At 40.6% G+C, this 10,376-nt stretch overlaps 1 protein-coding gene across 1 annotated transcript; it reads right to left on the bottom strand.

The window, feature by feature from the left end:
• Window positions 1-3,264: 3,264 nt before the first annotated feature.
• Window positions 3,265-8,930, bottom strand: aldh8a1 (aldehyde dehydrogenase 8 family, member A1). Its single transcript, XM_041805772.1, has 7 exons — window positions 8,425-8,930; window positions 7,360-7,507; window positions 5,803-5,958; window positions 5,565-5,714; window positions 5,209-5,465; window positions 4,722-4,883; window positions 3,265-4,637 (listed from the first exon to the last, which is right to left on the bottom strand). The coding sequence occupies exons 1-7, from the start codon at window positions 8,560-8,562 to the stop codon at window positions 4,185-4,187; spliced, it is 1,464 nt and encodes a 487-aa protein (XP_041661706.1). The 5' UTR covers window positions 8,563-8,930; the 3' UTR covers window positions 3,265-4,184.
• Window positions 8,931-10,376: the final 1,446 nt, after the last annotated feature.

The raw sequence follows: 10,376 nt of genomic DNA, 5'->3' as shown, positions 1-10,376 counted from the left end.
TTTAGTGAGTCTTGCAAAGTGAAATAGATTTTCAAGTGTGAAGCAGCACCATGTAGTTACATGAGATTTGATATTTTTTAATCTGGTTAATAAAACCTGAGAAGGCTGAAAAGTCACACAAACATTTGTTGGCGTGGCCATTAACATGTTCACCGTGATTCAACAACAAAAACTTTCCTTGCACAATGTGTCAAACATTTACTCAGATTCCAGTTTCTTTCACCAAACATGTCCAAAGCCCGCTGTGCTGACGTAAAATACATGGATAAACACCAAACAGAAAGGCTTGGCATATCAGCAGGTCGCACATAAAAACAATTCAGTGATAAACTTTTATACGCTGGGTTCGTGTGATGTAGGAAATTCTAAGACTTCAACCAAGTCTACACATACTACAACAGGACACATGAGACGTGATAGGAGTTCAATGTTTCCTTATTTCAAAGTAAATGTTAAACTGTCTGTGGAGCAGTTTCCTTGCTGCAGATTCACATTTTGACATTTATCATTGTCTATCTTTGCCCCAGATACTATCAGGTCTTACTGCATTCCTCAGACAACAATGACATAACCCAAACTGAGCAGTAAACACATTGAACTACATGTGGCATTTATATAAGGTGTTTTTAATGTGGGACAGCACATGTGTGTATTACAACACTAGAGCTGAACAAATTCCAACAAGTGTTTCTTTCTGATGAAAGGATTAGCTTCTATTGTTTGTTTTCAGCCCAAGGCATGAACTAATGCTCCCTCTGTGTTTACTTCCTTCAGAAGAATCTTTACTTCCTTCTTTGTAAGATTAAACTGCTGAGGCTAAATTTATAAAGATTCAATGTCTTTTCAGAAGTAGTGTAAAATCCCATGGTATGATGCCAAAAGATGCTACTTGTGTCTCTTAGATGCTGTAGTGCAGGTGAAAAGTTACTTTTGAAACTGTGCTGACAAGTCTTTCATGTCAAGTTTTCTTAAAACTTGATGCCAAAGTCATCTCAGTCATCAGGAGCAATGCCATACACAAGAAATCTGAGCATTTAGGATTTGACCAAAAGCCTATTTATAAGACAAGTTTCTCATTAAACAATGAACTCCTTTATGTTTCATATCTGATTTATTCTAAGCATTTTCCTGTCTTTTATCTGGACTGTGAGTCTGAAATAAAGTTTAAGCATTTCTAAAATGAGTTAGTCGAAGTAGAAAGCAAATGCTGTGGATATTGTTCCAATTTTCCAAATTTAAACAAAACTTTTCAGCCACAGACTGTATAAAATAAGGCCACCAGTCTCACTGATGTCCCACATTGATTTCTGGAGAACATTATGAAACCAAAAGGCAAGGCAGTCATCACAGTGGAGATGTAGTCCTTGATTAAGTCTTGATCGGTCTAGAAACAGGCACAAAAGTGAAGCTGAAAGGGCCTAAAGTCTCCGGGCAAACAGCTACAACTTACTAATCTGCCATTCAAATCACTCACACTTTAATAACTCTGAGACTAAAAATCAGCATCCAAATGCACCCTTGTGCTTTTTTAATTTTATTAAGTTATTTTCTTTTTAACCTAAATATAAATCAGCTGACTTGACCAAAAACATTTTTGGTAAGAGGCTGTAAAGAATTTTACATCTGCTGTGAAAATAACTGTTTAACATGGAACTGAATGAGGAGTCCTCAGCTTTTGGTGCCAACCTCAAGTGGCCACTCAAAGAATTACAGTATTTATTTATTTTTTTTTATTTTACTTTTACAATGGTCTCATTCTATAACAAAGCAAAGAGTTGTTAACCTGACACACGGGATAGACTGTTTCATATATGTATTGCATGGATTTATTTCAGATTCATCTGAGAAACCTCCCATGCAAAGTGTTAGGGAAGAACAGGACTTTTTTTTTTTAAATCTCAGAAGGTGATTAAATATACGTTTTGTCCGTCACATTCATGACGGAACAATCAGAGATGCAAGACAAAATGAGGAAGTAGACATGCATAGCTCCAATGTTAACCTAAGTTGTACAGGCTAGTGCTACTGGAGTGTTTGAATGGTGGAGCTTTTGTTTGGATAAAACTCATACTGAACATCTGAGTTAACCGCGTAACAGGAGGCAGCCATTGCTAACAGCACTCAGTACAACTTAACCCCACCCATAGCTACCGCCTTGTTCCTGACAAATGTTGTGGACTGGAGATTTGCAAAATGGATTTTCCTGATGGCAGTCTGGCAAATCCATCTGATTAGCAAGGTTTGATAATTGTGGTACAAAATATTAAGAAAAGACTGAATGAACAAATAAGACATGCTTGAAACTTTGCCATACAATGAGTGGCTTGGCTCTACTTGGTTTGGCTTGGCACCATAGCCCATCGCAGCAGGGGATTTGTTTTTCCACCAAAATTGAGCTACTTGTTTGAGGGCACGTCTAGAGCTGATGATTCAGCGTTTTGAGGTGATGACATTAAATAGCTGCTTCAGTAAGCTTTGTTTTGTTCAAGAGTTAGCCATTGTTTCTTCTTCTTCTGTTAGTAATCCAGCAGGTATTTCAAGGTTTGATGCAGCGGTTGGTACTTTAACATGTCTGCGAGTTGTCCCTGAATAATGATGAACCACTGTGACATCGCCTCAGCCTGGCATAGCCCGGCACAGCCAAACTGGTGATGAAAAAGTAAATCAGCACAGCTTGGTTTGGAATCGGCACAGCCAAAAGTCATTGTGGAAAAGCCCCATAGGTAGGTTTACTAGTCAATAGTCTTAGGTGGCTTTCACATTAGGGGCCCGGTCCTGGATCCGAGCGCACTTGATCCCAAAGTCCGGTTAGTTTAGGTAATGTGAATGAAAACGCACCGCACCTGGGCACACTTGGGGAGGTGGTTTGGGGCGCGATTCAAGTGGACTCTGGCACGGTTCGGATGAGATGTGAATGCAACCACGCTCGGATATGGGACAGAGCGTTGTGTCAGCTTTATGACATCATCGTAAAACCTAGACTTCTTCCCACAGCGCAGCAGTTTGTTCACATTTTTCCTCGATAAAGGGCGGAAATCATCAGAATCCAGCCAATACATGGTCTGCTGTGACTCGCCTTACAGATGAACACAAGTTGGAGTCAGTAAGAGGAGGTGCAAAGGCAATAAAAGTCTCCAGTCACCTCAAAAACCGTTGTATCTGCGCAGTGCGAGCCCATTTAATCCTCTGAGCTGTAGTAGATGTGCAGATACGAAGAGCAAAGTTGCTGGCATCTTAAAAGTGATTTTAATCATTCATGGCTGCAGGAGGATTTTTTTGTCAAAACAAAATAATCTTCACTCAGGTCATGACCCCAGTGGTTGCCATGGTAGCTTCTTCTTCTTTCTCCTTCTTTGCAGGGTTGTAAACCAGCTATGTACATACCGCCACCTGCAGTTTCAGACCAAGTAAATACACAAGTGTGCCCTGGCACAGTTCGATGTTGCTAGTGTGAAAGCAAGCTGGGGGGGGGGGGATCGCGCCACAGCGTAGTTGGAAACAACTGGGCCTAATGTGAAAGCGCCCTTAGTCTGAGTGTATTTGATGAGCCGTGATGCCCACTTATCGGTACATGTAAAAACTTCTTTTGTCTAATGAAAATGTCAAAATATGCTCATCAGACACAAAGAGACATTAGCAACTACTCCCTGATTTCAACATCTCATTCAGTTGAGGGTTTCCAGTAAACAGGGTCATGCTTGAAACCCTTATATTAGCTGCTATTATTAACATTAGCCCATTCAGTACTACTGTTGTAAATATGTTGATTTGGATAATGCTGTTTAATGCTTAATAAGATGATTTGCAGGAACTGAACAGTTGACATTTCAAGTTTTTTAACTTTCCATGTATAAATGTGCACTACACAGATGAACACAGGTTACTATTATGACATCACACGCAAAAGGCCTTAATTGTTTTGTATTTTGTCTGAATATCTGCTGGATCTTTGCTGTTGTACCCATCAGTTTTGTTCTAGTGAGACTTTCTGTGACTTTATATTCAGTAATTTGACCTACTACAAGCTCCAGTTACTCGCAAGCGTGGGAGGAGAAAAAATTGTAAAAAATTCCAAAGAGTTGCACTCAGAGGTTTATCAAGGTCAAGTTTAACTACAACACTTTCTACTTTCAAAAAAGTTTCACAATCTGGTCACGCCTCTGCTGCCGTTTCACTTTCCCTTCTCAGTGCTTTATGGTGACGCTCTTCACCTCTGTGAAGAAGTGATACGAATCCTTCCCTCCCTCCCGCCCCACACCTGAGTTCTTCATCCCTCCAAAGGGCAGGTTCAGATCTCTCACTAGCCAGCAGTTGGTCCAAACCAAACCTGCCTGTAACCGCTTGGCCACCCTGTGAACCTTCCCCACATCTCGGGTCCAAACAGTCGCAGCCAGACCGTAGCGTACCCCGTTACCCTTTGCAACAGCGTCATCCTCTGTGTCGAAGGAGCTGACGCAGGTGACGGGACCAAAGATCTCTTCCTGCATGACTCTGGAGCTGTCACTCACACCTGAGATGACAGTTGCAGGCATGAAGTAGCCATTGGCGTTACATTCAGGGAGGTCCAGGGGGTCAACCCCCTCACCGCAGTGGATGATGCCGCCTTCAGATTTGGCGAGGGCTACAAAGTTACGAACCTGAAGATCAAAGAGTCAATTTAACAAAATCATCACGTTTGTTTTATGTGAAAGTATTCTTTCAATTCATTTGGACTTCCCCACCTTCTCCAGGTGCTCTTTGCTGATGAGAGCTCCGTTGTTGTTGCTGGGATCAGAAGGTAAACCCGTCTTCCACTTTTTAGCTGCAGCCACAAACTTTTCCAGAAACTCAGAGTAAATACTTCTCTCTACATAAATCCTGCTGGTGCACAAGCAGATTTCTCCCTAAGAGAGGGGAAATAAAAAGGTGACAAGACAGAGGAATTTGATGGGAGAACTGATTTCTTGAGACGATTCTTTTGTGGATCTAAACATGACAAAATCTTGGCTGTGATCTCCCCCAAGTGGACAAATCATGTTACTGCATCCTCACCATTCACTGACATAAGAGTTCTGCTTGCAGAAAACCCCAGCTTTCATTTTACTGACATACTGTGACAAACACCTTATATTCTTTTATTGTGTAAGTTTTCATAATAACTATAAGTAGTTTAAAGAAATAAATAAATACATTCTTTGGCTGGATAAATCCCTAACAGTGTTTTCTTACCTGGTTGGAGAAGCTGGAGCGAACTGTGGTCTCGATACACTGGTCTAGGTTGGCATCAGCAAATATGATGGCGGGGTTTTTACCTCCCAGCTCCAGGGAGAGCTTCTTACAGTAGGGGGCGCTCCGTGTTGTGATGTGCTGAGCTGTGGCTGTGGAGCCAGTGAAGGAAATCAAAGGGACTTCAGGATGGCCGACCAGGGCATCACCTGCTTTTGGTCCAGTCCCAAATATGATGTTTACTACACCTGGAGGAACGCCTGTGGAGACAGACAGGTTCTGCTGTTTGTTTACTGCAGAAAGAAAAGTCTTGTAATTTTTCTGTCCAATTTGTTGCATTGTGGATGCTGTAGTCATACCAGCCTGCTGCATCAGTTTGCACATCATCCAGGCCGTCACTGACGTCATCTCGCTGGGTTTTGCCACCACTGTGTTGCCAGTAGCAATTGCAGGTGCAATCTTCCAGGTCAGCAGGTAGAGGGGCAGGTTCCACGGGCTGATCAGACCAGCTACACATTCAGCAACAACACAATTTAACAACACATAAGGCCTGAAAATAACACTAACAGGTTTTGATGGGACACAGTGAGCTCTCACCAACTCCCACAGGGCAGCGGATGGTGTAGTTGAGGCAGCCCATGTGGTCCATCTGACTGCAGTCAGTGGTGTGATGGAGCACAGAGGATGCAAAGAAACGGAAGTTGTACGCCGATCTGGGGATGTCCACCGTTTGAGCAAATGTGATTGTCTTACCTGTAATGTTACACAAAAGATATAAGAACTTAAAAACTTTGATATCAAAATTAACTTCATCTGTGGCTGTATCCCCTCAAAAGTCCTCTTCATCAGTGACTCAGTGACAGTTATCTCCCCAAAAACTCTCAGCCCCCCCCCAAAACATACTGTAAATGTGAATGTTTGTAGTCCTATAATGTTGACATAAATCCTCATGATGTTGATGACCCAGTGACCTTCTGTCATCAGCTAATAAAGGCCTTATAATCTGACTGTTAGTGGAAAATAAGTAACTCATTTCATATTAAATTGCTTCAGAGTGTCTGATCCTTACTCATATGGACTAGTTTTAGCTCTCTGTCATCCAAATCAAGGCTAAATGTCACTTTAGTCCACAATATGTAACAAGTTATTTTAATATGTCCATGCTCTCTAAACTTGTATGCCCTCATTTCATTGCCATATTCCCTCTGGTATCACACCAGGGTTATCATGAAGTTTAAAGCTTTCAGCATTAATTGCCTAGCTGGCCACAGTCTGGGGGGGGCAATGAGCTGGGGCCAGTGTCTGGGATGTATGGGATGTATGGTGGTGAGAGCAAGCATGGAGGGAGGTGGCTCTGGGGTGCTCGAGTTCATTGTCTGCTCTCCCCAATGTGTCATGGGACTAATCAGACAAGACACCAGTGAAGGAAGGTTCTCATATCTTATTTTGATTTGAAAAAAGATGGCTGTACTAAAGACGACATTTGCTGACAATACTCTGATTCTATGACATTTAAGGACATTTTCTGCTTATTTGATGTTTTGTAGAGGGAACATTTAGGAAAAGAAAAGGACAATTATCTAAACAAAAATATTATGCCTTTGAAAATTGTCTTCTTGTGTTTTCACTTCTATTTTTGCTGTTTTTTATTATCTTTTCTTCAATTTTAATTTTTTTATTTATTTTCACTGTCCTCTTTAAATGTTTCTTTTTCTCTTTTTCAAGATGTGGTGAATTCTGCAAAGCAATGAATCTAATTGGGTCAAGCCTAAAAAATAAAGAGCACTTCATTGATTTTTTTTTTTTTTTTTTGGACAAAATTTATTTTTTTCCACCAGGAAAACATTTCTGACCCACTAAAAATGAATCAACAACCCACTTGTGGGTCCTGAGAGCCACTGCTGTGAATCATTTTAAAATGCCCTGTTGTTGAAATGTGCCATTCGGATAAACTGCATTGTCTTGTCTTAGTTGCAGTGACAGAAATCCACTGTAAAAAATGTGCATAAATGTAAAAGTTATATGCTATCAATTTAAAGGAGCTAAGCCTGCAGCAGTATAACATTGACACATTTTGACACACTGACCCAGTGCATGACTGATAATGTCATTGACTCTGTGGAGGATAAAATGTAGCAACAGTACATTACACACCCTGGTCTCTGGACTCAGCTTGCGCTAACTCCTCCAGGTTTGCATCTATCAGGTCAGCCAGCTTGTTGAGGATCTGAGCTCGCTGCTCGGGGCTGCGGGCGGACCAGCTGGGGAATGCTCCTTTAGCTGCTGTCACAGCACCCTCTATCTGCAGATAAAGAGAGGGGATGTTCTGTGTGACACAGGGTTCATGACCCCTAAAGTGGCCCTAAAATAAATGTGAACACTCACAAACTTTACAAGAAGGTCTTAACTACAGCAAACTTGACTTTATTTTTTGCTTTGCTTTTGCTTTGTTCATTTCAAATCCAACACCATATCTGACATCTTTGCTTGAACTCACATCTTATGACCACAGATTAAAGCTTAGATGTTTGCATAGAAGTAAAGAAGAATGTTTTATGTAAAGGCCTGCTGGGGCAGTTTCACAATTTGGCACAGGCAAGCAACTGCATTGAGCACCAAGAGACTTCAAGATACAGGCCTAGATATTCTTTGCTCATTAGCTATGATTGAATAAAGTTAAACCAGGAAAAGGAGCTATAATCAGCTATAATCCCAGCACTGTTATGCAAAGAACATTTAGGTTTATTGACATGTGACTTGTTTAATGATTAACAACTCTGTAAAGAACAAAGGTTCATTCCTCTCACTATGGGCTTATTGAAACAGTTTCACATGCAACATCTGGATAAAGCTAGCAGTTGAAATAGCATAATAAAACACAAGGCTTTCGCCTCTAAAATGCAATCCTGCAAAATAACTGCAATAAAGATGACCTTTGTCAAGCAAAAATTAAATCTGTTGGGTTATATGGAGTAGAAAACATGATGAACTTCTAAACAGTGATGGACACACAGATGAGTCACGAGTGTAGATTTCGAAAAGATCATAGAAATTACAACATGTGTTTTTGCAGGAAATTATACTGTTGCAGCAAAGAGGAGCAACCTGACTTTTAACTGGTATGCACTAGTGTTATCTAAATTGGTCATTTAAAAGACTACTGTTGGGTCAAAATGCATAAAGCATATAGTAAAAATGAAGTAATACTGTAAGACCAACCTCCTCTTTGCCACTGTCAGGCACCTTGCAGTAAACCTCTCCTGTTGACGGGTCGTAAGAATCGATGTGACTCTGACATGGCACAAACTTTCCTCCGATGAAGTTCTCCAGAACCAGATATGAACGCTGCTCCGACATGTTTCACTCAACCAATGCTGATGGTTTAACAGCAAATATTCAAAAGATGCATGCAGATTTCTGCAGGAAGAGTATGAAAGCGCACAAGCCCAAGTGCAGAGAGAAGCTGCTCTCTGTGCACTGATCCTCCCACTTTACAACACACTCCTCTGTCACATTTCACAATAAAACACAGCACTGTGAGTGTGGCTAATCATTGTCTTACACGAACATGGTTAGTCACCAGATTTTGTTTTAAGACACTGAAAAATAAGTTCTTAATTAAAGATTAACCTAATTTTCCATAACCGAATTAGTTTAGAAAGTAACAATGACTACATGGTTGATTTTTCTTGACTTTGATACTTCTTAGTGCAGAAGACTAATAAGGAAGACATTTTGTGTATTAAAGTGCAACAAGTTCAAATTTCAACCTCAACTTTTCAACTTTATTGCACTTTTTTTTATAATTTGACCTTCAAACATAACTCAAGAGTGAATAGGCCATCCCCAAAGCACTAAGGAACCAAACTTTGAACATATGTTACTGTCAGCTGAATTGGTTATTGTGTATGACTGACATCTCCCAAGCTACTATTATAGTATAACAGACCCGTAGGAAAACAAGGAAAAGAGATCACATTATTCCTCTACTGGCCTCTCTGCACTGGCTCTTTAGAAAATCTATAGAATTATCTTTCTACTCACTTAGTAAGCTCTTAGTCGTACAACTCCATCACATTTTAGGCCTGCTCGTGGTATCTACAGCCCCAAAAAATAGTATGGGAGGTTGATCCTGCAATTGTACGGCCCCTCTCCTTGGTTAAGGTCTGGGGGGCAGACATCCTCTCTACCTTAAAGAAGAGAGGTCTAAGATGTTCCTTTTTGACAAAGCCTAAAGTCAGTACTGGCTCAGACTTAGACCAGCTCCTATAGTTATACTGCTAGAGGCTTAGACTGCTGGTTACAGTGTCACATTTTAAGTTCAGTCTTTGCTTCACATAGATGATATTGGACAGGCTACCCAAGTGTACTTGCTGGCCATTTTTCTTTTTTCTTTTTTTTAAATCTGTATATAATTACCATCCATGAGCAAGAGAGGTGTCTTTTAGGGGCAATGTCTCATATGTTAAATAAATCTTCTTACACAGTTGTTCAACATTTCTCTGTAGCTGCTTGCCCCTTCCTCTATGCCTGCACTCTAGGATATCAGTTGCACAGACTGCTTTGTCAAAAGTAAGAATTAACTAATTTCAAGGCTACCACACGTCTACCTGGTACTCACATTCTGTACTTAAGTAGAAGCACAGATACTTGTGTGGGAAAAATGACACAGGTAAAGGGGTTGAATCAGTTATTCTACTTTTACCAAAGTTAAAGTAAGAAAGTAAAGGTTCTGAAATGTACTGAAGTAAAAAGGATTTTTTTTTTTTTTTTTACCATCAATACAGAATAGCCTACCTCCTTTGATAATTCTGCAAAATGAAAAAAAAATCTGGGCACACAAAATAGAACAGTTTTCCTCTTTTGTTAACAACCTGCACAGTGCGTTAGCCTTGCTCAAAAAAAGCCCTTGTGCTTCTTTGTACCTACTCTATCTGAGCCGTTATTCAAAGCAGTTCCTGTCTGCAGAGACACAGAGGGCCACATCACAGGCTCTCTGTCTCTCCATGAGCTATTCAGACCGTCTCCTGCATGATTCCAATGTTAAGACATACTGTATGCAGTTTAGCAGCATGAGGCAATGGAACAGCCTGCCATTGGTTGACAGCCCTTCAAAAAGCATTCTGGGAAAACAATACTGTTAAAATTCCAAGGCAGTGACAAAAAAAACA

Source organism: Cheilinus undulatus, linkage group 14 (assembly GCF_018320785.1).
Source record: "Cheilinus undulatus linkage group 14, ASM1832078v1, whole genome shotgun sequence".
NCBI classification, from domain to species: domain Eukaryota; kingdom Metazoa; phylum Chordata; class Actinopteri; order Labriformes; family Labridae; genus Cheilinus; species Cheilinus undulatus.
Note: the sequence above shows the minus strand (reverse complement) of the source record. Positions and strands in the feature narration are given on the sequence as shown.

Excerpts from the sequence above, each read along its gene's own strand:
- aldh8a1 (XM_041805772.1), bottom strand. The coding sequence starts at position 8,562 with ATGTCGGAGCAGCGTTCATATCTGGTTCTGGAGAACTTCATCGGAGGA. Across the intron at positions 7,508-8,424 it reads CTGACAGTGGCAAAGAGGAG|ATAGAGGGTGCTGTGACAGC; the intron begins GTTGGTCTTACA and ends CTTTATCTGCAG. Across the intron at positions 4,638-4,721 it reads GCAAAGAGCACCTGGAGAAG|GTTCGTAACTTTGTAGCCCT; the intron begins GTGGGGAAGTCC and ends TTTGATCTTCAG.